The following is a 25,560-nucleotide window of genomic DNA, read 5'->3' as shown; positions in this document are numbered from 1 at the left end:
CCAGGAGAGGGCGTTGTACTGCTCCAGCACAAATCTGCTCAGGCATACAAAAGAAATGCAGTTACTCATTTAATTAGGAGGCATTTGTAGGATGAAACACTTAAACTTTTTCAAATATGTATATCGTCATCACTTAAATCCCCCTGAAAACAACAGGGTGGTAAAGGTAGTCTGTGCACTTGACTTGTGGCGGATGTGTTCTGGTGTCGTTTACCTGAGTACATCTGAGGTCTGATTAGAGTCTAGGGGATGGGAGTGTTTGCTGTGCAGTAGTTCATCTGATTGCACTGAAGACACATGGAGGTGCAAAGAGGCCTGAGAGAGGGAGCAGAGAGAAAGAGGTGGCGTCAATAGCATTATAATGAAGTTATTAACCTTTTATTACATCTCATCTAAATAATTATAGCTCTTTTCACAAAGCAGTGACAGCAGCAGCGAGTCTGTAGCTAATTCCAGAAGCAAGGGATATCAGTGCAAACCAAAACTATGTTGTTTTCTTGTATGTACCATTTTTGGTTCAGTTATTGCAAAAACATTTGCTGAGGTATAGTCACTTAAGAAATAATACTGCTACAGAACAGATTGTAGTTCATTAATGACGTACAGGATAACTGCATTATTAAACGGACGGTTGTAGTTTTATGGCAAGTTCTGTGTCTTTGCCAGGAGCAATGGGTTCCTGGTCTTGTGGTCACTTTGAGGTTTCCAGGCAATCAGTGGAGACTCCGGGCCAGAAATAGTCCATTATATAACCCCTCATAAAACCATGTGTGTCCTTTTTACACTTTTGTTTTTATACAAATTTAAACCGAGGAAAAATAACATGTTAATTGTGAGCTTGTGAGATGTATTTATTCTTTATGGCAAGCTAAGATAATCAAATGTTTGCTGTAGCTTCATATTTATTGCACAGACATGAGTCAAGTGGTATCTATGTTTCAATCTAACTCCTCTACAAGAAAGCACATTTCCCAAAAACATGTGAGATGATCAAAGCCTGTTACCTTGAGGAAGAGTGGACACTGGTTCTGAGCCTGCGGACAAGCTGACCAGAACCAGTCGGGTAGTGGGCCAGCTTTAGCTGTGGACACAAAGTAGCCGAGGGCCAGAGGCTGCTGCAGGAGGTTAGGCACCTCTTCATGAGACTCCATACGATCCGTACTCTGGCCCTGCAACAAGGCAGAAACTCAAGGTTAGCTTTGTTTTTCACAATCAAAGGCTACTTTTAATATTCCAACACCCACCCACCATGACCTGTCTGCATGTCTCACCTTACTGCCATCTCCTCCGTGGTGGTAATGAGAGCCAGGGGAGTGTACTGGTGAAGTGGTGGGCGAGATGTTGATGATGTCTGGGTCCACCAACTCGTTCTCCTGGTCCAGCAGGTCAAAGATCCCGATAGCATCGGACCCATCTGAGGAGAACAGGAGAATAATTCAACAGGTCTGCAGGTGATGAAGTGGTAAGATTCCTTTTAACTCATTAGTTCGCAAGGTCGCTGGAAAGCAGCTTAAATGCTCTTCATTAAAATTTCGACTCCTTCTGATCTGTGTGTTATGAGTGAAAAATATGTTGGGTGTTTTTTGTGGCAATAACTTGCACGGTATATTTGAGAAAAGATCATGTGGGGATGTGGTCAATTTTGTATCGGAGGTGAGTGGCCATGCTTCATATTTCTGGTACCAAATATAAATTATACCAAATATTTGCACAAAGGAAATAAGCCGAGGACGCTGGAGGGTGCTGTAGATGCACTAGGTATGTAAGCACACGCTACGACAAAACAGTCTTAATAGGCTGGAAAAGTAAACAGGAAGGATTTGTAAACAAACAGTACAGAGGAAAACACAGCAACTGCTGCATTTCACTTTAACATCTGCGACTTCGTTTAAGGTCTGGCAAATAGGATGAGCCACACTGAGAAAAACACAAGAGAATCCCAGGCAATGACTGGAAGATATATGACGGAGCACTACTGACCAGTGGTGGCATTGAGAATGTCGATGTTGGGGTCGATGTTGGTGTAGTTGGAGCTGGCCACCTGGACGAAGGCGGAGGTGGGGAAGACCAGGATGTGGGTGCAGGAGGTGTCCTGCGGGGTGCTTAGCTGGGACGTCTGCATGTTCAAGGTGGTGCTGCGGCCGAACACAGAGCCTGTCGACACAGAGTCTGATGGGATGCACAGAGGAGGGCGAGTGAGTGATGGGTCAATAAACAGTGTGGCTAAAAACAAACAAAATGTCACAAACTTTTTATCTAATACGGGTAAAATCCTTTAACTGATCTCTGACATCACAGGACAAAGGAAGATAATATACTCGTAGCATTCAAGCAACAACAGGAAACTGATGTACACTCCTAAACAAATGTCTGAAATATAACTCTAAAGTGTATTTTTTACATCAAGTCCTTTCACTGATTTTAATTAATTTCATTTCATTGCAACATAATGACAATGTTAATAATTAAAAGTAACATCTTCAACTGAACACCACATAACAGCTTTACACTTGTGATTAAATAGAGTCCTTTTCAATTAAAGCTTTCAAATTGAATAAAATTACTGTTGAAATATTAACATGTCTTAATTTTACAATATCAATTGCATAAGATAAACTCAGTGGTAGGCTTCCACATATGTACTTTATAATCATAAAAGGAACCAGATATAAAATGTCACAACAGCTGTCAACAACTCTCAAAGTTTAAATTCCATGCTACAGGGATGTGAAAACCCTCCTAGTCATACTCATCTGGGGCTAGCGCAGCCTTTCTAATCTCTTTCAGCTTTTCAGGAAGGAGATGTCCTCGGCCCAGCATCGCTCAACACAATCCTGGTATGATGCACTGACAATCCCCCCCGCTCGTTGCCCAAAATAAACCCATTGATCTGGCTCTCCATCACACCGCTTTGAGATCAATGGGCATCTGAGAGGTAGTGCTTTATGAGCGAAAGGTACATGATCTACCCTGCCATCAATCTGATCTGGACAAGGAAGGGACACGCATTGTGATATGCTGCTGCCATCCATCACGTCCTCTCACACACACACGCACACACATCCACACAAACACAGCGCTGCCTTTCTTGGTGCGACTCAGATGAGAAGTGTACGTTAAAACAGATAGTTAGTGTATTTCTAATCTTTGCAATGTGCGCACACTGTACCTGGCATGATGATAAAGGATCCCTGGGGCTCCATGGCAACCAAGCACACGCTGAGAATGCTGGGAGTATCTGAGGCGGAGATGCCACACATTCGACACATTTCCTTCAGACGGCGACTCAGTGACTGGAGGTTTCTCCTGCTCAGCAGAATACTCCAGTCTGGAGATTCAAGAGAGGAGAGCAACAGTGAGGAATGAACAAGTGACACACTGCTATGAAACACTTGAATGGCTCTCCATTTTTTTGGGCTGTGAAAATTTGCATTTTAGCATTACCGCCCTCCTTACCTTTTAACTCTCCGTGTCCTATCCTGCCCAGTCTGCCAATCACCACCCTCCAGGGGACTGATGTCATCTGCACCAATCCCAAGCACCAATCCCACAGCTTCTGCAGGCCGAGCCGCCGAACAGAGCCCTTTTTCCTCCGTGCCCTGTGAAACATGCATTGCATGTCAAAACCACTTTTAAAATATTCAGAACAAACATTAAGAGAAGCACACTGTATGTACAGTGTTCTTAGACGTTGGTCAATAGAGCTGGTATAAAGTTTTGTAAGCCCAAGCTCTTCAGGCAGGTAAAAGTAAACCTTTTCTCAGCCATGTGTGGGCCTGTGCAGACCATGCTTGACTGACAGTGGTGTGCCTTCTCACTCAAGCCTAATTACTGCTTAGGCAAATCGTGTGGTTTGACAGCTAAATTGACATAATTGAAATCACAGTTTTGATATCAAGCAGACACATTTTAAGTGTTGCTGACCGCTTTCACAAACCTTTTGGTAAGGTTACAGGCATTTGTTGTGTAGCTGTGACTGAATGTGGGATGATACCAACACTGGTGTAAGTGCAGTGGTGTATAGACAAATGAAATGGACCAGATTGATAAAATAACTAATAATAACTGCACTATAAACAAAAACACTGCAATACTGGGGATTCCTAGTGATGATACATTATTAAGATTGTAAAGCTGGTTGGTTTTAGTATCGTGCAGATGCTGGTAGTCCTACCTGTTGGGTACATCTATGTTGATAATGCAGGTCTCCAGGAGTTCCCCATACAGGTCAGTGCAGGTAGCTAGGAGCCAGCGTTGGTCGTGGGACAGACAGTATCCTACAAAGAGCACGTTGTATTTCTGCGATGCCTCCCCAAATGTCTCCCCGAGCTCCGTCTGCTTGTCCTTCACCGGTGCTAGAATGAACGGAGGTGTATACAGACGCAGACACTCCGGCCTCTGCAGATTGGGAGGTGAAGATATGACGATAAAGGATTTAGTCCTCCTACACAAACTGATATGTAAATGTTGTTCACACATGATTGGCTGCAGGAAATCATTTCTTTGGTAACATTCTTCTTTACAAGCAAAACTGTCCTTTGTTTGTTTCCGAGGTTTGCCAGTGTGTTAAAGGGAAAGGTAGCACTGGCTGCAAGGAAGTCAACTGAATTAGGTCCTGATCTAAAGTGCCCCTTTGTCTAAACCTGGAGTCAAGATCCCATTATGGAGGTCTCAGGGAGCTAGCCAAGCAGATAATGGAAAGAAAACTGTGGAATAGCAGAGGGTTACAAGTTCCCTTGGTCCTGTTTCAGCAGAAAAAACTACAAGGATGGTTAGCACAAGAACTCTATATCTCATTGCCTTCTTTCTTTTCAGTGGCAGACTGAACACAACCAGGGCAAAAGGCTGGGTCATATCAGGTCAGGTTCATGTCTGGCAGGAGAGCTAAAAGCAACTGAAATGCTGCTGCTATGGCCACGGTGTCAGCCTCTGTCTGCTTGCCTATCGATCAGCGGACAACACTAGCATGTGTGGTGTGTGATGGTAACACATAGTCGACAGGGCGCTGCTACTGATCAGCTAAAGAACTGAACTGCAAGTGCACACTAGAACAACACCTCTCTCTGCTTTACAGGTGGATTATGTCAAAGCAATTAGAGCGCAAGTGCTACAACTTGGCCATGTGTTGCATTTACCTCAGGGCTCTTCAGCGCTGTGTCAATGGCCAAGCCCGGGCCGAAGCCTGTCAGTGACTTGACATTGGTGGAGGTGGGCAGTGGCCGTCTGCACTGAGCGAAGACAGAGAAGGCTAGAGACTTGAGGTGCTGGGCATATATATGGCGGTCTTCGCCTCGTACTGGCTGTAGCAGGTACTGGCAGGGGACAATCTAAGGTAAAAAGAACAGACGTTTTTAGACATAGGCATCAATTATAACAGTCTACATTCTCTCCTACAATGCTACTACTACTACTACTACTACTACTACTACTACTACTTCTTAAAGGGAAAGCAGTTAGTGAGCAAAAAGTTGGGACAATCTTTTTAAAAACTTTTTAGGGCAAATTTTCACCTAATCACCATACACATACACTATGTGACCAGTATATAGTTACCTTGGTGATAATGAAATACAATATGGTGAGCAATAAAAAAAGGTGGCTCTCCTGGGAACTTCACTTACCTGTACGGATATAGAATTACGGATGTGTGGGGGCAGAAACTGAAGCATCTCAAGATAGCAGCGTAGCAAACCCAGCGTCCACACACTGGAGTGGGCCGGCACCGGCCCTGGGCTACCGTCGGCCTCCTCATAGCTAAAGGGGTCCACAATGTAAACAACAATGGCAGGTGGATATGTGATGGCGTGGGACTCCCCGTCTGTGGGCACGCCTACCTTTTCTCGTTCCAAAGTGCTGGGGGAAGCGGGATACACAAACACACAGTGTTATCAAAGAGATCTTGTCCCTGGCTCACTTCTTAGTTTTTGTCCTCAGTTTCTGAATGGCTGAGTCACATTTCAAGACTACTGAAAAATATGTATAATAATACATATAATGTATATAAATAGCAATGATCAAAGACATGCTATCAAACTGGTCCTTCAGTGTCACTTAGCTACCAGTAAAATTCAAGTACTATGATACATATTTTGCTTTTTAGAAGAGAATTACATTATAATGGATTTATTTTATGATTGTGTCTTTCATAAAAGGGATGACCTATTCATTTAATTTATTTCATGTCATTAAATACTTAAAATACAGTAGATCAAAGCTTGCCAAAACAATCAAATATATTCTGCTTTTTTGAGCTGATGGTGTGTAGGCATGTGTGTTCTGAAGTACCTTTCAGGAGGCTCTGTGGGCCCCTGGGCCTGGCTGCTGGAGTTATCCCCTGAGGTGCCAGTATTTTGGGTACCAGCCTGCTGTCCCTGCTGTCCACTCTGGGGGGCACCTCCCTGGCCCTGGCTGCCCATGCTCCCAAAGGGGGGAAAAGAGGTAGCCTTGGCAGACGGTATCCCGCTGCCGGGCTGGCCTGAGGATGCCACCAGGCTGTTGGATGACGCAGAGCCATTTGCAGACCCACTGTTGCTGCTGCCATTGTTGGGAACGGTGGAGCCCGCAGTGTTCACTGATCCCTGCTGGCCAACTGAGCCGGAGGCGGAGCTAGACAGTTGTGTGGATGATGACTGGTTGGACAAGGGCGGGGGACTGGGCTGTGTGAGGAGGGAACTGTCCAATGGCTGTGATGCGAGGTATGGAGCTAAAAGAGGAAAGCACACCATGGACTTTTATTAATAACATTGAGAAAATGAAGTCTTTTTTTATTCCATTTCAACTTCACCTCCTCCTACACTGATTTTAAGCTTTCTTTCAAACAGTCATGGCTCTCTAGCTAGCCTTTTTTTTTTTTTTATAACTAAACAAAATGGTGTTGAAGGTGGAAACTCAGCAACAAAGAACCCACTGAGCAGAGCACTGAGCAACAGAAGAACCACAGAAACTGAAGAATAAAAAATGCAGCATTCAGTTTGCAGACTGCAAATGACACATACCGAGGTTGTGGCGGCACACTTGTGCATAGAGTTTGAGCTTAGTGAAGGCGTCGCTGTTGCCGCTGGCGGCCTTGAGGAACCAATCGCTGACTGGCTGATCCACAAGGTTCTTGGCCCCATTGCCACCGACGAGGACTATGCCATCGGGGTAGCCTTTGGAAATGGGCCGGTGCTGACCAAGTCGACATGACTGCAGAAGAACAAACATACAGGCCAAGTGGCAAAAACAATGAGAACTGGAACATAAATGTCATTTCATGTGACAATAGTAGGTTGCAGTTGTATTTGCAGTGCCTTTTATATAGATTTTTCCATCAGGAATAAGTCTTAGAATTATTGTATTTGCATAATTAACTGCCAAACCTGGATGGAGCAAAGTAAAGCAGTGATACATTTTAATAGCGCTAACGCTGAAGTGTTTGCACCCTTCTTCAGAGTCTCTACCTCATAGACAGCAGTGAGGTCTCGGAAGAAGCTCTTGGCGCCGCTGAGCAGAGCCTCGTTGTCAGGACAAACAACCAGGTACCCGATGTCCCGTTGGGAGCCAAAGGGATCTAGCAACAGTTTCTCCCAGTAGGGCAGACCAAACGGAGACAGCACCACAAAGTCATACTCATAACCCACCAGGAAGGTGGGGATGGGCAGGGGTTCTGGGGACTCGTCTGTGCCTGTGGGAGTGAAGTGGACAGGAGGAGGAGAAAGAGGGAAAAACCAAGCGTGGAAGGAGGCAGAAAGAAAGAAACACAAAAAAAGAAAGAATGGTGAGTGAGTGATGTTAACAGGTTAAGTGTCAGCTACCCTGCCTGCCTCCTTCCGCTCTCCACTGTGCATCAGAATGTGAGGTCACCAAACGATCTGACAGCTCCTCCCAACAGAGCTGACATCTGGACCACAGCAGAGGGACCACACTGCCTATTGATCTGACAACATCCAGTTTTTCCACACCATGACACACGCATCCCAAATGTCACACACACAAACACCAAATGTTCCCCCACACAGTCATGGATTTGACCAATAATTATTTTAGTATTTTAAGCTTTTACTCTCAGGGAACTTTTCCAAGAAAGCTCCACTGTATATGTGGTGGAAAAACACTAATTCACTGAGAGCTGATTTTAATACAAATCAACTGGATGGTAGCAAAGCAACAGTCAGAAGCGTGTATCAAGTGGATAAACTTCCCTAGCTTGTCCCCGGCCTTACCGTAAGAGCCCCGTCCAGCCATCTTGTGGAACTGCTGCCAGGTGAGGGGACCCTGAACGCCCCACGACCTTACCGTCCTCTTCTTCTGGATTGCGTCTTGGAGTACAGGCTGAAGGGACATCAGCACCCGCAGCACATCCTGAGAGCACAGCGCACTCACGTCCACTGCTGGAGAACAGATGAGTAAAGGGGGAAGCTTAAGATTAATCACAACATGAGAAACAGTCTGGCTGCAAAAAGCAGAGAGAGTACACATGTCAGTGAGCTTCTCAACAAATCTTTTAGCCCTCAAATTTAGTTATAGCTACTGTTAAGTGTCCTGATCTGTAACTTTTTGACTATATAACTTACAGGTATACGAGTTTGACTCATGAATTATAGGCCTGTTTCACAACTGATAAAATGAAGTGAAAATGCTATTCTACTATATATTTCTCCAAAATGCAGTTGTTGTTTTTTTTAAATATTGTCAAAAAGTGACAACTTCTCAAAACAAAACAATCTAAGGGACACTATTAGTACCACAAAGGTTTAAAATGTTTCAAATAAGTTTTTGGCAATGTTTTGCCATATGAACCCTAATAAACTATACATTTTTATTCTAGTCTTGCTTTCACGGTCAATACATTTGGATGAATGATTATTTGCAGACAGCCTCTTTCAACTACTTATGATTAAATAACAACTACAATAGCCCTAAAAAAGATTTGGTGTCCATCCAGGACAATCTAGAATGCCATATTTCTCACCGTTTTGTTTGGCCCAATGGTGCAGGCAAGTGCCCTTGACCAGTGCCTCGTCCACCTTGCCACCCGACATGTTGTCCATAAACTGCCTCCCGTGCTCCAGGGCCATGTAGCAGTCGCTGCGGTAGTCCCTCTCCTCCACCCTCACACAGGGTGGTACAGGAGCCCCGCTTGGCCCCCGTGTCACTACGTCATGCTCCAGGGTTGAAATGGGGGAAAAGGGGTTGGTACACTGGTCCTGCATGAGGAGAATCAGCTCATCTGGGACTCGGTCACCCCTCCCAACTACAGATCTCTCCAGCGAGGAGAGCCGCAGCTCCTCAAAGCGCTTTTCTGCCTCTCGACTGACGTCCGAGCCGCGGCCGATGATATCCAGCTCGTCCTCCAGGAAGAGACCAGAGCCGTTGCCGTAACGCCGGTTGACCACGGCGCTGAAGCCGCAGCTGCAGGGTTCCTGGGCCTCACTGATGGGATCGCTCAGGTACACGCCCACATCGGCTCCTTTTATGTTCATGTTACATACGCAGATGCAGCAGCTGTCGAAGTTGCAGTCCTTGAAGAGGTTCATGACGGATTCTGAGAGGATTAGGGTGACGTAGAGGCTGTGGGCCTCGGGGATGGAGGGTACAGTTGCCGGCTCTACTGAGTTCAGCGGTCGGCAGGTGGAGGGGGTGGACGCTGGCGAGTATAGGTCAGAGTTCTCGTACTTGAGCGAGCCCTGGACACTGGAGGGGCCTCGTGGTGTGCGTGGGGTGCGTGGCGTACGTGGGGTGGGTGCAGAGAAACGTGGGGTGGCAGGTGAAGGCAGGATGCCAGCGCCGCTGTTACTTGGTGGAGCACTGATCGAGATGAACTGCGTGTGGGTCTGAGGGGTGTAGGACTGGCTGTAGTCCTGGTCCATGGTGCTACCCACACTGGGGATGTTACTGAGGGCACAAAGACAAAACATGAATTAGAAAAGGCGCTACAAATTTAAGAAGGCACTACAGTATGTTTAAGAGAGAGAAACCGGGGGAGTCCAGGGCTCATTAAAAGGATTTTGATCCTGAACAAAACCATGTGGACACTTAGAACATATCCCTGTTAGACAATGAATAAGATTAACTATTCTAATCACAGCTTTCACTGTCAAAGTTATTAATTTCCCATGTTCATCACAATAAAAAATAAAGAAATCAGACTCTCAAAAAAAAATCTCAACTGTGGTCGTGATTTACTGTACATCTTATTGTGGCATGGAAAAAAGTAAGTACGGAAGTAAGGAAGCACTAGTACACAGAACATACTTGACTTCCAGGTCTTAAAAACAAAGCAGCCATGTTGAGCACATAGCTTCAAATAACAATGCACTGTTAGCCAACTGTTTCACTGCATTTGTGAAGATAGTTCGAGTAATAAGGCAGTAGGGCACGACCATATTCACAACAAAAGGAATGCAGAGTGGGTTAAGACTGCACACATGTTTACACATGAGAGAAGAAGAATGCAAGGGAGAGAGAGCATGAGAAACGGGTAGCGAAAGAAGCAGCAGGAGAGAGAGAGACATTCAATAAACATTTCAATGAGCGTCCCTCTGAGGTGAGGTTTATTTTTGGGCTGGCAAGCAACAGTAAGGAAGCAGGGAGAGAGGGAGGGAGAGGGAGAGAGAGAGAGAGAGACACACACACAGGAGGGAGGGTGAGCACATCATGTCCCAAGCTATATGTGGGGAACAAATCCTGGCACAGACCCATTAGAAGGAAGTCCCAGCACAACTCTCTCTCCTGCAGCCAGGGCACGTTCAAGATGGGACGCAGACGCTAAGGTAGCACTAACACAACATTATTATGATCTTTAACCATGACTCTTTGGACATTGGCCAAGCTTAACCAAGTGCAGATACTGCTCCCTCCCCTGCACAGTCCACCTCAACCAAGCTTAGCACTCCAATTACACACTTAATAAAAAAGAAAATAATGAGCCCTAGTCATATTAAAAGTATTTAAAATGTGATCACCCTTGTTGCTTGTCCTGCTCTACATTTCCTGTCATGCTTCAGTGTACTCCTAATAATCATCAGGCAAAAGTATAGCCCCACAGTTGCAATTAGCTCTGCTGCAAAAAGAATGAATTCCTTCTTGTGGAAAAGTCAGTCCACATTTCCAGCTCAGCCTGAACCTGCCGGATAAACTGTATGCTGACACAGGTATAAGCAATATATCTCTCCTTTCTTTCATTTTTCAATCACAACCATGCCTGAGAAAAAGCTCTGGCATTTGCTCCAGGCCACTTTATTAGTTTACAAGGTGTTGATTTTTTTTAAATTGAATGGTTTGTAGTGCGATAAAATTCAGCTAAACACATAAAGTAACGTTGACAGTGTTAAAAGCATAAAACAAGTGCATCATGGTGAAAGTTTCTGCTCGGAGTAGCAAGCTAGATAGAGTAGATATAGACCAGTGAGGTCCTTAAGTTTGGTGGGCCTGCCAGATTTCATGTTCTCTGGTCAATGCAACACACAGGTATAATAATATTCAATAAAGTCCATATGAATGTAATAAAGATCGACTGCTCTGATTACAGAAAAACACTTTTCTGATAAGAAATTCCTGTGTGCGTGTGTGTATGGAAAGTAGCAGAAGTGTAGCTGTGTGTAGTTAAGAGGAACAGTGACAGATACACTAGAGACTCCAAGCTGCTATGAGCAGTAAGGTGGCATGGAGCCGCTGTGGTGGCCCCATCTCACCACTCCAGTGATAATCCTCATCTTCAACCAAGGAGGCATTTTACACTCATTTCCCTGCTCCGCCTAAGGCAGTCATGCATGGGAAATTGAGCAGCCTGCTATGGGGGTGTCCAGGGAGAGACCAGAGGGTGTGCAGACAGAAAGGGAGCTGAGTATGAGTATATGCTTCCTAGCACGCAAAAACAGAAACCAGCATGCACAGCCTTGGCATTTCTTCAGCAAGTAGAAATTAGAATGCCTCAGTAACCCTCTGCCCAGATCATCATGATTATGAGGAATCTTTGAAACGAGCTAGACAACAATTATACAGAAATAAGGCATGCAGAAGGATGTCAGCAAGGCCTGGCATTGACACGACTGAAATCACTTCATGTGCTTCTGTTAAGATGCAGTGGATCATTGTTATAGTTGTATAGTACTGCCCACCCACAGTCATGGTGTTAAAAACCTCAGTTAAAAGCACTACAGCTGCATACCTGTCCTTGTTGAGGAAGGTCATGACAGGCACAGGGTTGAGCATCTCTCTGCCCATGGTCCAGCTTGGTCGGTAGATGCAGTCCTCTGGTATTTTGATAGGCGGAAGACAGTGGCTGGGCAATGTCTTCAGAGGAGCGAACATGGAGCAGCCTACGAATGCCTGGCACAGCTCTGGCTTGTACACAAATGAATAGTCCTGCAGGATGGACAGAAAATAAGGCATAGTAAGGTAGAAAAATGATTATGTCATTACAGGTCTTTGCAGAGAAAATCTGTTTTTGTTTCCCTGTCCTCTAGGCAGATAAGGACACAGGGAAACATGTAACAGCAACCTTGCAAGAAATGTGAATACCATGTTAAAAACAGGATTAACAAAACATACAAAAGACGCATGAAGGCATTCCTAGCTAAGACTTTGCTACCTTATATTACCATAAACATCTGAGGCATCTTCATCTCACTAATTCCAAGGACACTACTTATACCTGACACAGAGTGTAAACTATGAATCAAAACAAAATATGTGTATCACAGCCGAAAACCTCAAGCATTAAAATTCCCCAAACCTCATTATCCTTGGGTCTATTGTTGCAGGACTACAGAACTGGTTAGAATTAATTGTGTTTGCTCATGGGCACTTCAATGCTTGTTAACGTGGGAAATCTGAAGGGCAGTCTGTGACCATGTGGCCACCCAGCTGCCTCAAAACGTGCATGGTGAAGAACATATGTCCACCGACAATCATTCATTCTGACTTACGATATCTACTGGTTCTAGCAGTAATTCCACCTATCGGTTCAGTCAGTTGCAAGTGACACTGCAATAATACGTGACAGATTTACTCAGCCTAGACTCACCTTGATCTCAGATGGCTTTGGGCTGCAGAAGCTCTCCTCCACCTCAATCTTGAAGTGGCCTCCCAGAGATGAGGTGCCGTCCAGCGTGGTCATGCCTTGGTTGGCCTCCATGCTGCCGTAGTCCTTGCTGCACATTGGAGAGTAGCCCATGATGTGCTGCTCTAGTGAGGGAGGCGTGGGAAACATCTGGTGCAGGTCTGCCGAACCTGGTGGGTGACAGGGGGCCATCAGAATAGGACATATTTGGATTATAATGGGTTTGAAGAGGAATGAGTGCACAAGTCAAAAGCCTATTCTGACACAACTACCCTTATTATACACCTAACACTGCTAAAGACGCTGATAATGAGATAAACTTAATTATATTTACTTGCCAATATCTTAATTGCTCTGTACAGAGACACAGACTCTTTAAAATAACAATTATGTGAATCATGTGGATGAGTTAAAGTAAGATGCGTAATTGTTTGTTGTTAGAACTGTGCTGTTTACTACATTAGCTGTCAAGATGCGTGCTGATGTAGGTTTTCTTGTTCTGGGAACCAATATGACAAGCAGCTGTCTTTATAGGCAGCTACCATGTAAATACAAAACAGATGAATGCTTACTAGATGTGCTCTGGCATCTTGCCCATGACTGATGAAATGTTTACATTGTTCGTCAGTTATCTTGGCATGTTCATTGGCTTTTTTTTTTCTTTATATATCAGCGAGAATATTTACAGCTATCCAGCAGAGCTGTTTATGCAAAGTTAGGAGGTGGGTAAAAGCAGGAGCACCTTCTTTTTATACTGCTTTCCTTTTCTTCAGATAATTCTACTGTACACTAGAATGACAGGTTTCCTGCAAAGATAAGTATATCTTCATGTAAACATAGCCAGAGACTGTGTGGGCAATATGCAAGGTCTTAAACTCTCAAACCATTTTTGGAATTGCAAGATGCTTCCAGGGGGATAACAAACACAATTCATGGTAAATGGGCAGAGTCTAAGACTGTACAGTATCTGTTCATAAAACATGAAGCAAAATGGTTGATCTGAGACCAATTTGCTTCACAGTAAAATACAGAGTGTCATTAAATTCTCTTCAGCTCTTCATTAGTGTCCCTGAGCTTAAACCTAAGAATAAATAACTAAACTGACAAAAAAAAAAAAAAAAGATCACAGAAAATACTGTCTGGTGCATTTGTGTTAAGTCAACAAATTGAGTGAAACTTTAAAAGGCAAGACTCTGGAGTTAGCAGTACAGTAACAAAGGAGACAAGACAGCAGCTACAGGATGAGTCTCGACCTAAACACAGATGCAAGTTAATTACAGCCATATTCTTTCTCCACCACTAGGTGGCTGTACAAAGGGTGAGCATCAATGATAAGTAGCAAAAGCCTTAATTTTAATTAATTGAGTTGAAGGATATGATGCCATTTCAATTAGTACTTAGATATTGTGAGCAGGGGGAATACTATGTTTAAAACTGAAGTGACTTCTGCCAAAATCTCAGTGCACCACTCTTTATTTTCAAGGGACTCACAGGGATCTGATTCTAGATTAACACTTGAGTTAAATCCATCCTTGTAGTTTAAGAAGACACGGCACATAAGTGTTTAGGGCGAGAGCGAGAGAGAGAGAGAGAGGGCAAAATCAGCAGAGACAGATGTAGAGATACATACTGATGCAGGATACAGGGTCCAGAGTGGATGGCTTCGGTTCCTTGCTGCCAAATTTGTCATCTGTTCCATTCACCGGTCGCCTGGAACCAGGCTGTGGACAAAAAACAAGAAGTATTTTAGCTCCTGATCATTTTGGTAACTCAAAGTGTCAGTTAATAACACTGCTCTAAATTCATTCCTGTTATATTTCTCACACCTGTGGGGCCTGCAAGTCAGTATCATACATGACATCTTCTTAGAGTAACTGCAGTGGGTAGTGAGAATTGTCAGCTGATGATGGACAGAGTGAAGACACTGCTCTGGCACAAGAATGTCAGTGGAAACACACACTCATACACACACAAATACTGTGCCAGACCAGGCTCTGTGTAAAGAGATATTCATTGCAGTGTGAGCCAAAGTCTCTACTAACCGCCAGATCGTCCTCGTCTGAGTTGAAGAGGTTGTCCAGGTCGTTGATGGACACCGCCAGGTCTGTCTCGTGGATCAGGCTGGTGGAAGCCATTCGGTTGTGAGCAGCCGCCCGCTGAGCATCTGCACAGACATGTTTACTGTTAATACTAAAATATCTGGGTTTCAATTCTTGTCCACAACTAGATTTTAGCTGCTTGAGAACTCAGTGAAATGCTGACTGACTATCTGGATTGGCTTTAATTTGCTCTCCATTCAATCATTCCACGAGGGAGATTTTCTTCTAAATTTTTTACTGAAATGCTTATGGCATGATCAATCTGTTATATAAGATTTAAATAAAAAAAAATTGACAATGAATGTTCCTTATTTCATGAATGAATATGATTTCTATTAATATCATGGAGTGGTGGCAGTATGAGTATATGTGACAGCAGCAAAGTCACAGAAAAGAGGTTGGGATTAGGGAATAAAAAGGCCCCTCACCATCTGATGGACCTGTTCCTCCATCTTCACCCTGCAAGGAAAAAGAAAGATGGGACAGTGAATATTCCATTTAACAAAGCTCAGAATGTACAGTGCAGGTAGATAAATTGTTATGACACCAGTGTCATGACGATGAAGCTTTCTCTCGTACTAAATGAAAGCCTGTAGAGAATGAGTGAATGTGTTTCATTACTGTGTTAAAATGTGGGTGAAATTCTTTGAGTCCATAACTGTGATTAAGAATGACACAAATACATTTGACTACACTAGACTCATTTGGATAAATCACATAGCAAAACATGGAAATACACAAAAAAGTAATGTGTCATCAAGAAGCCAGTTTCAGCTTACAAAAGGGGGACCTTTCTCCAATCAGGACAAAAATAATAATAGATCATATAAAAATAATAAAAGCAGTAAAAGTAATAATAAAAGAAAATTGGACAGAAACAGAAGAACAGAGAAAAGGCACTGCCTGCCTCTGCTGTGGCAAATGAGATTTCCAGTGTGGATCAGAGTGAAATCATGATCCAAGGAATGCTCCCACCCAGACATCAATATGTGGGAGGGCCGGCCTTCTGTGTGTGTGTGCTCTTATGATGGGCTGTGTGTGTACACTGTGTGCTGAGCAGTTCTAGCTGGGGAACAGGAATGTTATGTCCTGGCCATTGATTTCATTACGCTCCAGGGCTTTTCTCTGAGTAACGCAAGCTTTAATCTGTCTCCCTTAAAGGACCAATCCACAGCAGTGCACAACATCTGCACCAAGGCCATAATCTATAGGTGCTAATGATACCATAACCCCTTATCAATAACCTGGCCTTGGGTGGATAAGTGTGTATATGTTGAGTCTTCCCATCACCTTTTTCCTTCCTCTTAAAACACTTAATTCAGGAGGGTCTGAGAAAGGCCGAACCACTTCTGTGCATTGGTATGGCAATCAGATGGTGGTCCTTGCCACATGGCCTGCAGCAAGGTCAATAACTTTCCACTTTGAAGATTGATAGCTAGAGACACTCATGTACAGTTCACAGTACGTCTCTGCACTCTACTGAGCCACCAGTAAGTGGTTTCATAGTATGAACAATGAATAAAGAAGATGTTGTAACAGCTTGTCAAGCCACTGACAGAAAAGTGTTGAAACAGTTAGGAATAATTACTGGAACCCACTTTGTTTTTTTTCTATACTAAAATCATCTCTAAAGAGGAAAAGAAAACTCTCTTGGTGCTCCAGGTTTGTATTTCACATCGGCCTGGTAGGATGTTAAGATGCTAAACACCCACACTCATGTGGTGGACATACACACACACACCACATAAAGCAGACAGTGGAAGGGCTCCATTGCACAGACTGCTCTTCAGGGACTCTCCACTCCACTGAGAGCTGCCTTTACCCTTACATTCCAGCACAGGCCGGAGGGACAGAAGAGAGGGAAAATATTTGAGTGCGCTTTTTAAGCTTAATGGTTCAGTGAGCCAGGTTTGTTGCCATGGTTAGAGTCCAGGCTCAGTGAAGCCTGATGCAAACGTGCAGCCAAGGAATGAACACACACACACACACACACACACCTCCCTTTCACTGCTGGGGGCGATCCACAGCTAACAGGTGGCCCTTGTCTGGAGCCAGAGCCAACAAACCCAGAGGCAGAGCGGTGGGAAGGGGAAGGAGCGAGAGGGCAGATCAAATAGGAAAAACATAACAACTTAAAGGAAATTGGACAGGCTAACTATTTGGTGTTCCTCTGGACTCAACTAACAATGGGGATTCAGGGATAGCTTCCTGTTCACTTAGACTCGGGCAGTGAAAGCGGATGTATGCAGAAAGCGGTTGCACCGTTATTTTTAGTGCCGTATTGCTGAGGATGCTGATGGCCTATTTTCTACCTCGCCTGCTCCCTGATCAGCCCTCTTGTCCCCCTTTTACCCCAGGCAACTAGTAAGGAAGGTGTGGTTACTCTCCATGCTGCCTTTTAGAAAGGCTTCACACTGCTAAAGCATTTTTCAAACTGTCACTGCTTTTTTTTGCATTAAATGCAATGGGGTGTGGCTGAAGGAAAGCAGCCAACTTGGAAAAGGCGTCTGTGTAGGGCTTATTTCTGGGCAGACTTGGGTTCAATGTGGACTGTTTTTCAGGTCAACTAGTCACAATAAAGAAATGGCAGGGTGTCAAATTAAATATAACAAATTAGTGGCAGCAGACCTAGCTACCATAATACTAGCTATGCTGCTAGGTGATTCATCTAAGCTGAATCATGATGTTTAAATATGTTGACAGGGATGCCATGTGGCAGGTTGATTACTGCGATCGAGGTTCAAATTTAAGTTAGTTGTCACTTCAACTGTAAAAAATTACAATTAAAATGAAAGATCGTTTCAAGACAAAAAATGAAACGTCCATAATGTATGGGTGCGTCAAAACCTGAGTATGTTCAAATAAGCAGAGTAAAGTAGAGGGCATGTTGTGGGAGATGCAGTTGGATGTTTGAGAGCTGTGCAAAAGTAATGTCTGCCAATACAGAAAGGTACTGCAGTTTGTTGTTATGGAAACAAGTTGCAAAACCCATGATAATGCACATGAAGAATAAAATATAATAGTTGCACCATGGTCTTACATTTTATCAGGCCTCTATCTAAAGCAACTATAAGCAAGAGGGACCATTTTAACAGGAAGGTACGATACATCCATTCATTCAGTTCAGCAACATTCTTCACTCCTCAACTTGCCTCACCTTATGTTTCTTTCCTGGCTCACGCTCCCCGCCTGTTTTATCCTTCTTGTTGGAGAATGTGAATTTGACGTCTCCTTCCTCGAAGGCGTAGGGGTCCACCTCCGGCTCATGATCTCCGTCAGTTATGGCAGCAGATAGGTACTGGTTCCTCCTAGCTCGATACATCTGAACGCGTTCTTCAGACACCTTTAGTGGCCATTTAGAAGTGGACATCACCCTGGGGAGACGGAAAAGCGGTGTGAGGATGCTGGAGTACACTGGAGCGTTAAAAGACAACAGATATTCAATCAAAGTTTTAAAAAGCTATATTTCAATTACAGATCATTTCAAAAGCGCAGTCTGATCAGTGAACAAATCATAGAAAGAGGAGTTGTATGTGAGTAGAGAAGTAGTTAGTTTTACATTTTGGCAATATGAACATTTCCTCAACTGCTCTGTTTTGGCCTAATGCTGCCTGGTTTCATATGTCACAGTTGCTACCATGTTTATCTGCAGAAACAGAAATGGCAGTGACTGCAAACAGTTCTGACAGCTGTCATGCAGCAGAACTGGATGCATCATGTTTGTTGTCAGACAATTACATTTCTAGCAGATTTATGGAAACGTGGTGACTGTCGCACTGACTGCTCATACACTTACTGACAGACACGTTTATCACTTGTTACCGTGACAGGGCTCATCAAAATCTTTTATGTGGCTATGACGGTGGCCTACTTGTTCCTTGTATGTAACAGAACAGGGAGGGGAGGGAGGGAAAAGAAAAAAACTAACTGGCTGCTCAGTGAGAGAGGAGGGACTGACCCAACTTATGTGTTATCCCTCCCCTTCACTGTCTCCTATATTTCTCTGTACTTCTATCCTCTCGTCATGCCTGTCCAGCTCTGATGTGAGGTGATGGTGTGCAGTGGCCTGGGCCTGAGATTAGCCACCATTCAGAGCTGGGGCTGGGAGGATTACAGCTCACTAGAATAGCCCATCCAAGCGGCTGGCCCCTTGGGATTGCATAACCCCGCCGATAATTCCCACTCCGGCCACCCTACGGCCTGCTGGTCACTCTGCCTGCCTTCACACTAGACAGCACCCCCCCCGCCCACCACTCTGTCCATCTGTGAACCTCTCCCTTGCTAACAGCTTCATCTTGGTGCAAGTCTTTCTCCTGTGCCTGCCAAACTGATAGCCAGCTCACAGTATTTCTTTCAGCTTCAACTGTATTACAATAAAGCAGAGATTTTTGTCTTTATTGAACGCTACCGCTACTCTTCTCCTCTCCTAGCTCCGGTGTGTGCATGCGGGAATCGATGAGTAGTGCTGGCCCTGCACATTGGTGATGTGAGATGTCAAAAGGGCACACAGCAAGAGATTAAAATGCTGTGTGTTGTACCCAACATTCTAATACTGAGGGATAAGGGAGACTGAAAACATTTCAAAATAGCCCAGGCCACTCTGTAAAAGGGGAAAAGGTGGGAGGGCTTGGATGCCTAACTGCTTAGTCAGTTTGTGAATGGCCGAAGCTGTTATCTCCCTGTGTGTGTGTGTGTGTGTGTGTGTGTGTGTGGAGAAAGGGCATCGAGTAGTGACTGTTAATTGACACGTGTCACTCACTCTGTGACTGACACCAGGTTGTCCTGTGACGCTGAGGCCTCGTCCCTCAGCTTGTCTCCTGGCAGCAGTGGCGTGGGCAGCTCTGCTTCTTTCCTGCGGGGCAGGTTGAATAACCTCCATGGTGCGTGGGAGCTGTCCTCCTCCAAGTTGACCGCTGAGCCCACATACACTGTGGGCTCAGGAGGCTCGGAGTAGGTCGACCCTCCAGGGTGCGAGTGGGGGTGATGGGAGTGGAAGTGCTGATTCAGACCCTCTGGCCCTCCGGGTTCCTCACCGCCACCCTTCACCCCGACCAGGCAGGGCTCCGGAGGCGGCTGGTAAAAGTGTTGGCTGTTGGGGGTTGAAGGGTTCTTCATGCCCTCCCCTGACTCCTCGCTACGCTCGCAGGGGTGGGGGCTAAGTGGTGGGGGTTGGGCGTGGTTGGGCTGTTATACGCCCGAAGTGACGACCAGCCCACTGGTTAGGGAGGCTGGGGTGACTTTATTTGGGATGACACATCGCAGACGTCAATATAGTGAATCTTCCTCGCATCTGACTCTCGATGGCCAAACCTCTTTGGCCAGCTGTTGGCTCTGTATCTATTGAAAGCATCTCGCTGGGTTCAGACATTACGATGATGGGCAAGGTGGGGTTGGGGCGGTCTTTTCTGTGCCACCTTGTCACCTTTCTCTGGTTTTCTCCCCGGCTTTTGCTTGGTTGGAAGCTGGAGGGCTGGGCCTGCTGACCTGAGTCTTGGACCTGGGGTGTGCGCCTGCTGCGGCTGTTTACTGATTTTCGTATCTGCCAAAGGAGAGACAACAGGGGAAAAAGACTATGGAAAAATCGGTGGCAGCTAAGAACACAAACAGTAGAGATAAATTAATATTATAATAATTAATTAATCAATAGACAATATTTATAAATGAAGATTCAGCAAGGAGAATCTTTCATTTTTATGATGCACAGGAGATTTGTGCAGCTATAGAATAAGATAAAGCTCAATTAACCCTATTAAAACCTTAGCATCTGCTTGTAAAATATATAGCTAGAAAACATAAATTATCTTAATTTTGACTTAACAGCAACTTTGGCAGCAGGACTATATATATAAAAATAAATTAGCAGACAGACACAATGTAAATAAAATCAAGATAAAAAAAGTATAGTTATATATATAATTTTTTGTTATTAAGTATATTATTTATTTATTTATTTACACTCAAAGTCATGACATGAACAAAGTGCATCTTCTGATAGGTAATGTATAACCTATATATTAGCTTATTCTAAAACATCCAACAAGAAAATCAATAAAGCAAAAACACTAAGTGCTGTCAGTTGAAAACAAACAATAGCTCACTCTCAACTCTGCTGCCTATTCAGCTAGTTCAAATATGGCTGATCAGATGATGCATTACACTGGAATACACCCTACCAAGGCTTCACCATGATCATCAGGTTCTGTTGTGTTGCTCTGTAGACCACCTGCAGCCAACCAAGCCATTTCATTTCACTTCTTCTTTAGCCTCTCCTCTGCTGGGTCACCGTTCAGCCTACTGCTTTGTCTCTTTAATGGCCAGGCTACTTGCGTGTGCTGACAATTAGATGTCAAGATAAGCAGAAACACGGAAGGCTCCCATCCACAAAAGAAAGCTAATGGCCATTAAAATTGGCAATGCACAGAGCTTCCCATTTCTGTGTCGCCAAAGTGCTGGGTGGCTTCCAACAAATTAACATGCTCCAGCTGACTGACCCAATCTACTCTGCTCTCGTCTGCGGTCCAAGCTGGCTCTCCTCTCCCTAGGTGGAAAAAAATGCCGAGTGCAAAGGATTCCCCAATGGAAGTATGCCCAAACATGCAAGGTATCTGCCAATCAAAATTCAGTTCAGATAGTACTTGCTCAGTAACCATGATTAAGAATTTTCTTTCAGTCAGTCTGGTTCAGGCTCCCCCTGTGGAGGCCAGTCAAGCATCCAGCTCACTGATTGGACCTGCTGCTTGTGTTTACATGTACCCTTGTGAGTAAAGCAGCTGGTTGAAACTGCGGTTGGTCAGTAAAGATGATAAGCTGAAGACTGAAGGATGCAAGGGAGATCCTGATTTGTTGTTTAATTCAAGAATGGGGCCCCAAAGACAGTTATTATATTTATACTAAATTTGATTTCAACTGAAATTTGATTTCCGTTCAGTAGATTTCCATTTTACTCAAATCAAGCTTTTTTAATGAGCCAGAATTTAGAAAAAAGTCATATACAAGAAATAATACAGGTGTGTGTGTTCATGCTCACTGTAGCCTTTCCCTATGTCCTGACAACATGCATCAACTGTAACTGTGGCCACCTGTCCTGCCAGACAGAATCAACAGTGACATTTAAACAGACACATACAAACTCATTCAACACGTTTTGAGCTCATTCGTCAACATTAGGAGCATGCAACACTCACACACTGCTTTTAGAACCACGCTATCCCTTAAGTGCTCCATCAGAGGTCAAACTATTCTTTCTCTCTCAAATTATTGCCATCAGCGTGGGAATAAAAATGTCTTGACAGAAACACACACATCCCCAGCAGAGGTTTCAGCCCTGGCACAGGGCATTTATACAAAATAGTGATAAATTGAAAAATATGAAGAATAATATGCTTGTCAAAGTCGAGACATGGATATAACTTGCAGATATTTTGCTGACTGTGGTCCTCTGTGCCTGTGTTCAAAGCTCTGTAGACTTTTGTATAACCTTTTTGAAATGTCTTTGAGCGCAAATATATGAGCATTAACCTGCACATACTGTATATCCACATGGGAAATGACTGACCTGGAACAGCTGCAGTATGACCTCTGTGATGGCTCCACAAAATCCCAGGCTCCCGCTTTCTCAGTCAGCTCCTCGTCACAGGTACCGTTGGTTGCTGCTGAGAACTTCCGCCTGTGGAGGGGGAAAAAAAAAATTTCTGACACAATTGCATAGCCACTTCTTTAATACTTTTTTGTGTAGCGTTATTCACGTGAAGAGATCCATCCTCATTTTTTTAAAACAAAAATTATGACACAAAACCTAAAAAGTGTACAGCCCTTTCTCTGTTCCTTTAGTATACAGTGGCGAATGGTAAAAGTGCTGAGGCTGATTTCATGGCCCTGCTTGGAGCAATAATATTTTGGCTGACAAGCCAACAGCTAACTGCAGCAGACATTCTGTGCTTGGTCAAGGGGCAACACATCCCGGCTTGCTCCCAATGTGTCACATTCACTGATGGTGAATAATACAAAAGACCATGGGACAAAACTGCAAGCTAAACCCTCTTTAATTACTATGTATCATTATTTCCATCTTTTTTTCTGCTATGTTTGTATGGTTTATAAATGAATAATAAAGAATGGAAACCAATTTAACACTTTAGACATCAGTGTCTATATATGACAATGTGAAGTCAGAAGGTGCGTGGAAATACTATACCAAAAGTGTTGTTAAGCACACAGCTCAGAAAAAGAGGTTCTGCAGATTAGAAAAAAACCTGCTATCACACATAATTCAAAGTTTATTTAAAAAAATATCTGGGCATGTGTAGAAAACCCTAAACCAGTTTAAGAAGTTGTGCTAATTGTATTTTTTTAAACTGAAAATGAGATTTCCAACTTCCCAGGAGTACTTGATCACTGCAGCACAACCATGCTCTTCTTTACTCTGCTTGTTATACTAACAACGTGAGTGCTCATAAAAAAAACAAGGAACTATCAGGAGAGGCTAACTGGTTCTCTCTACTGTGATGTTTTATACTTGTTTGTTTAATTTACAATAACTATACTTATCTTACATTCTCAAACGGTCAACCATTGTTGGCAACAAACCATTTATGTGCAAAGATGGCGACATGGTCCAGAGGCCCAAACCTTGTAACAGAAAGTTTAAAAGTTTACTCTTTTAACCCTTCGTTTAGCCAGAAATAGGAACTGAGAATGTACACTTGCTATCCGCTATTAATAACCTGCTTCATGTTCAAACCCCTGCATAAAATCACACCTTGAAGGTGCGACAACCTCTCAACTGTTGGTACTAGATCAGTGTCAAATATGTGTCAGTAGATGATATGATAAATAAACGAGAGAAGCAGCGTTGCCTCTCATTCACTTTCTGATGTTTTCCCAGATACAGGTAACTCTCACGGCCTCTTTAATCTATCGCTGCCCCCAATCAATACACAAAGAAAATCTTTTGGGTTCTGGCAATTTTCATTTATAGCATGGCCAATCAATCTGTGCTACTTTCTAGAGAGCAATACCAGACTTACTTGTTCTGGGCTCGGTTGATATTGCACTCTTGCCAGACACGCTCCACCACCTGACTGGCTAGCCGTCGTGGAATCTTGCCTCCATGGTGACTCGTCCTGTCCACGCTGAACGCATCAGATGATGAAGGCATTTTAACCCACTTCTGGGCCGAGTGCGAGTCCACTGGAGGGGGAAAGAGCAAGGTTAACAAACATATGACAAAAGGTCTTTATTGTATATTATCTTATAAATGTACACTGTCTTTATACCTGTCTGTGCCTCTTCAGGCGATGTGGGAGGGGTGAGGGTCACCAAAGACATGGCGGGCTCTCGCTGGGAAGCAGGCACTTGGTGGCCACCCGAGTAGACGGCAGTGCAGTGGGAGGACCCCACAGGGGCCACAACAGGGATGTCTGACTGGGGTACCAGCACTAGGCAGGCTGGGTACACCATCCGCACACCACCTGTACACACAGAGCAGGGATGTTCAGGAACCACAGCAGACAACTCTACATTTAACACAGGTAATCTCACAAAGATTAAGGTTTGATGGTATATAATCTAAAGACTGACCTACGAGGACCTCCACAGAGGCCAGAGAGTCATCCTCCCAGTCCATGTCCTCCATCTTGTCCTCCGACACACCCTCCTTGGCGCTGGGGCTGATGGGATAGAACTGGTTCCACTCTTCAATCAGCTTCTGGGTGGGTGGGTCTGACATCTTGAACGACTGGCCAGTCAGTGTACCATTCAGGCCAAAAGGACTCAGGATCACTAGTCAGAAGGAAAGGGTGGGGAGGAAAAGAGAGGACAGAAAGATAAGACAATGTTAGTCAGGACATCTTCAACTCTGCATTGTTGTCACAACACAAATCATCCTTCCTTCTTTCCTTTACTTGTGTTCTTTTCCCTCCCACACTTCCTTTTCCCATTTTCTTTCTTTATTTGTTTTCCATTCAGCTTTATCCATTTTCTACATCCTGAAATTGCTTCCTTTTCTTATTTCCTTTAACATTGGCTCCACATTTTCTCCTCACTTTTTGAACCTTCCATTACTTAGTCCTCATTCTTTCTCCTCCCATACCTTCTTTTGTCTCCTCTTCAACAAACATAATGTCTACCTTTTTGGTCTTCACCTCTTTCCTTCCTATTCTCTCTTCCATCCCATCCTTAACCTTGACCTTATCCTCCATCCACCACCTTCTTTCTTTCCTTATGCTCCTTTCCTAGGTTCTGGCCTTACATGAATACCTTGCGTCACTGATTTTTTATATTTTTCCTCTTCCTATTTTCACCCAACAATATATTTCCTCTTATCTTGATCATCTTTCCTGTCTTACTTGAGCCATTTGCTTTCCTTTCCCTGTCATTTTGCCATCTCTGGCCGAATCAGCAGTGCTCTGACCTTTTCAG

General features: G+C 44.1%; 1 protein-coding gene across 1 annotated transcript in view; it reads right to left on the bottom strand.

Annotated features, from left to right (window-relative positions):
- Positions 1-3: 3 nt before the first annotated feature.
- med13a (mediator complex subunit 13a) overlaps positions 4-25,560 on the bottom strand; it is a gene marked incomplete at its 3' end in the record, with an annotated part of 65,583 nt that continues 40,026 nt past the window's right edge. The window contains 29 exon segments of the mRNA XM_035666925.1: positions 4-34; positions 215-315; positions 1,005-1,169; positions 1,272-1,414; positions 1,981-2,169; positions 3,170-3,328; positions 3,457-3,599; positions 4,175-4,398; positions 5,136-5,327; positions 5,622-5,853; positions 6,286-6,703; positions 6,996-7,185; positions 7,440-7,663; positions 8,202-8,369; positions 8,951-9,873; positions 12,149-12,345; positions 13,007-13,212; positions 14,673-14,763; positions 15,085-15,206; positions 15,570-15,600; positions 18,299-18,515; positions 19,901-20,367; positions 20,370-20,401; positions 20,404-20,485; positions 20,487-20,654; positions 22,681-22,807; positions 24,168-24,330; positions 24,417-24,611; positions 24,721-24,921. Of these exon segments, the coding sequence (XP_035522818.1) occupies positions 4-34; positions 215-315; positions 1,005-1,169; positions 1,272-1,414; positions 1,981-2,169; positions 3,170-3,328; positions 3,457-3,599; positions 4,175-4,398; positions 5,136-5,327; positions 5,622-5,853; positions 6,286-6,703; positions 6,996-7,185; positions 7,440-7,663; positions 8,202-8,369; positions 8,951-9,873; positions 12,149-12,345; positions 13,007-13,212; positions 14,673-14,763; positions 15,085-15,206; positions 15,570-15,600; positions 18,299-18,515; positions 19,901-20,367; positions 20,370-20,401; positions 20,404-20,485; positions 20,487-20,654; positions 22,681-22,807; positions 24,168-24,330; positions 24,417-24,611; positions 24,721-24,921 (5,801 nt within the window).

The sequence above is a fragment of the Morone saxatilis genome, unplaced genomic scaffold (assembly GCF_004916995.1).
Source record: "Morone saxatilis isolate NCDOM2014 unplaced genomic scaffold, NCSU_SB_2.0 Contig20, whole genome shotgun sequence".
Classification (NCBI taxonomy): Eukaryota; Metazoa; Chordata; class Actinopteri; family Moronidae; genus Morone; species Morone saxatilis.
This window is presented reverse-complemented; position numbering and strand designations above follow the sequence as displayed.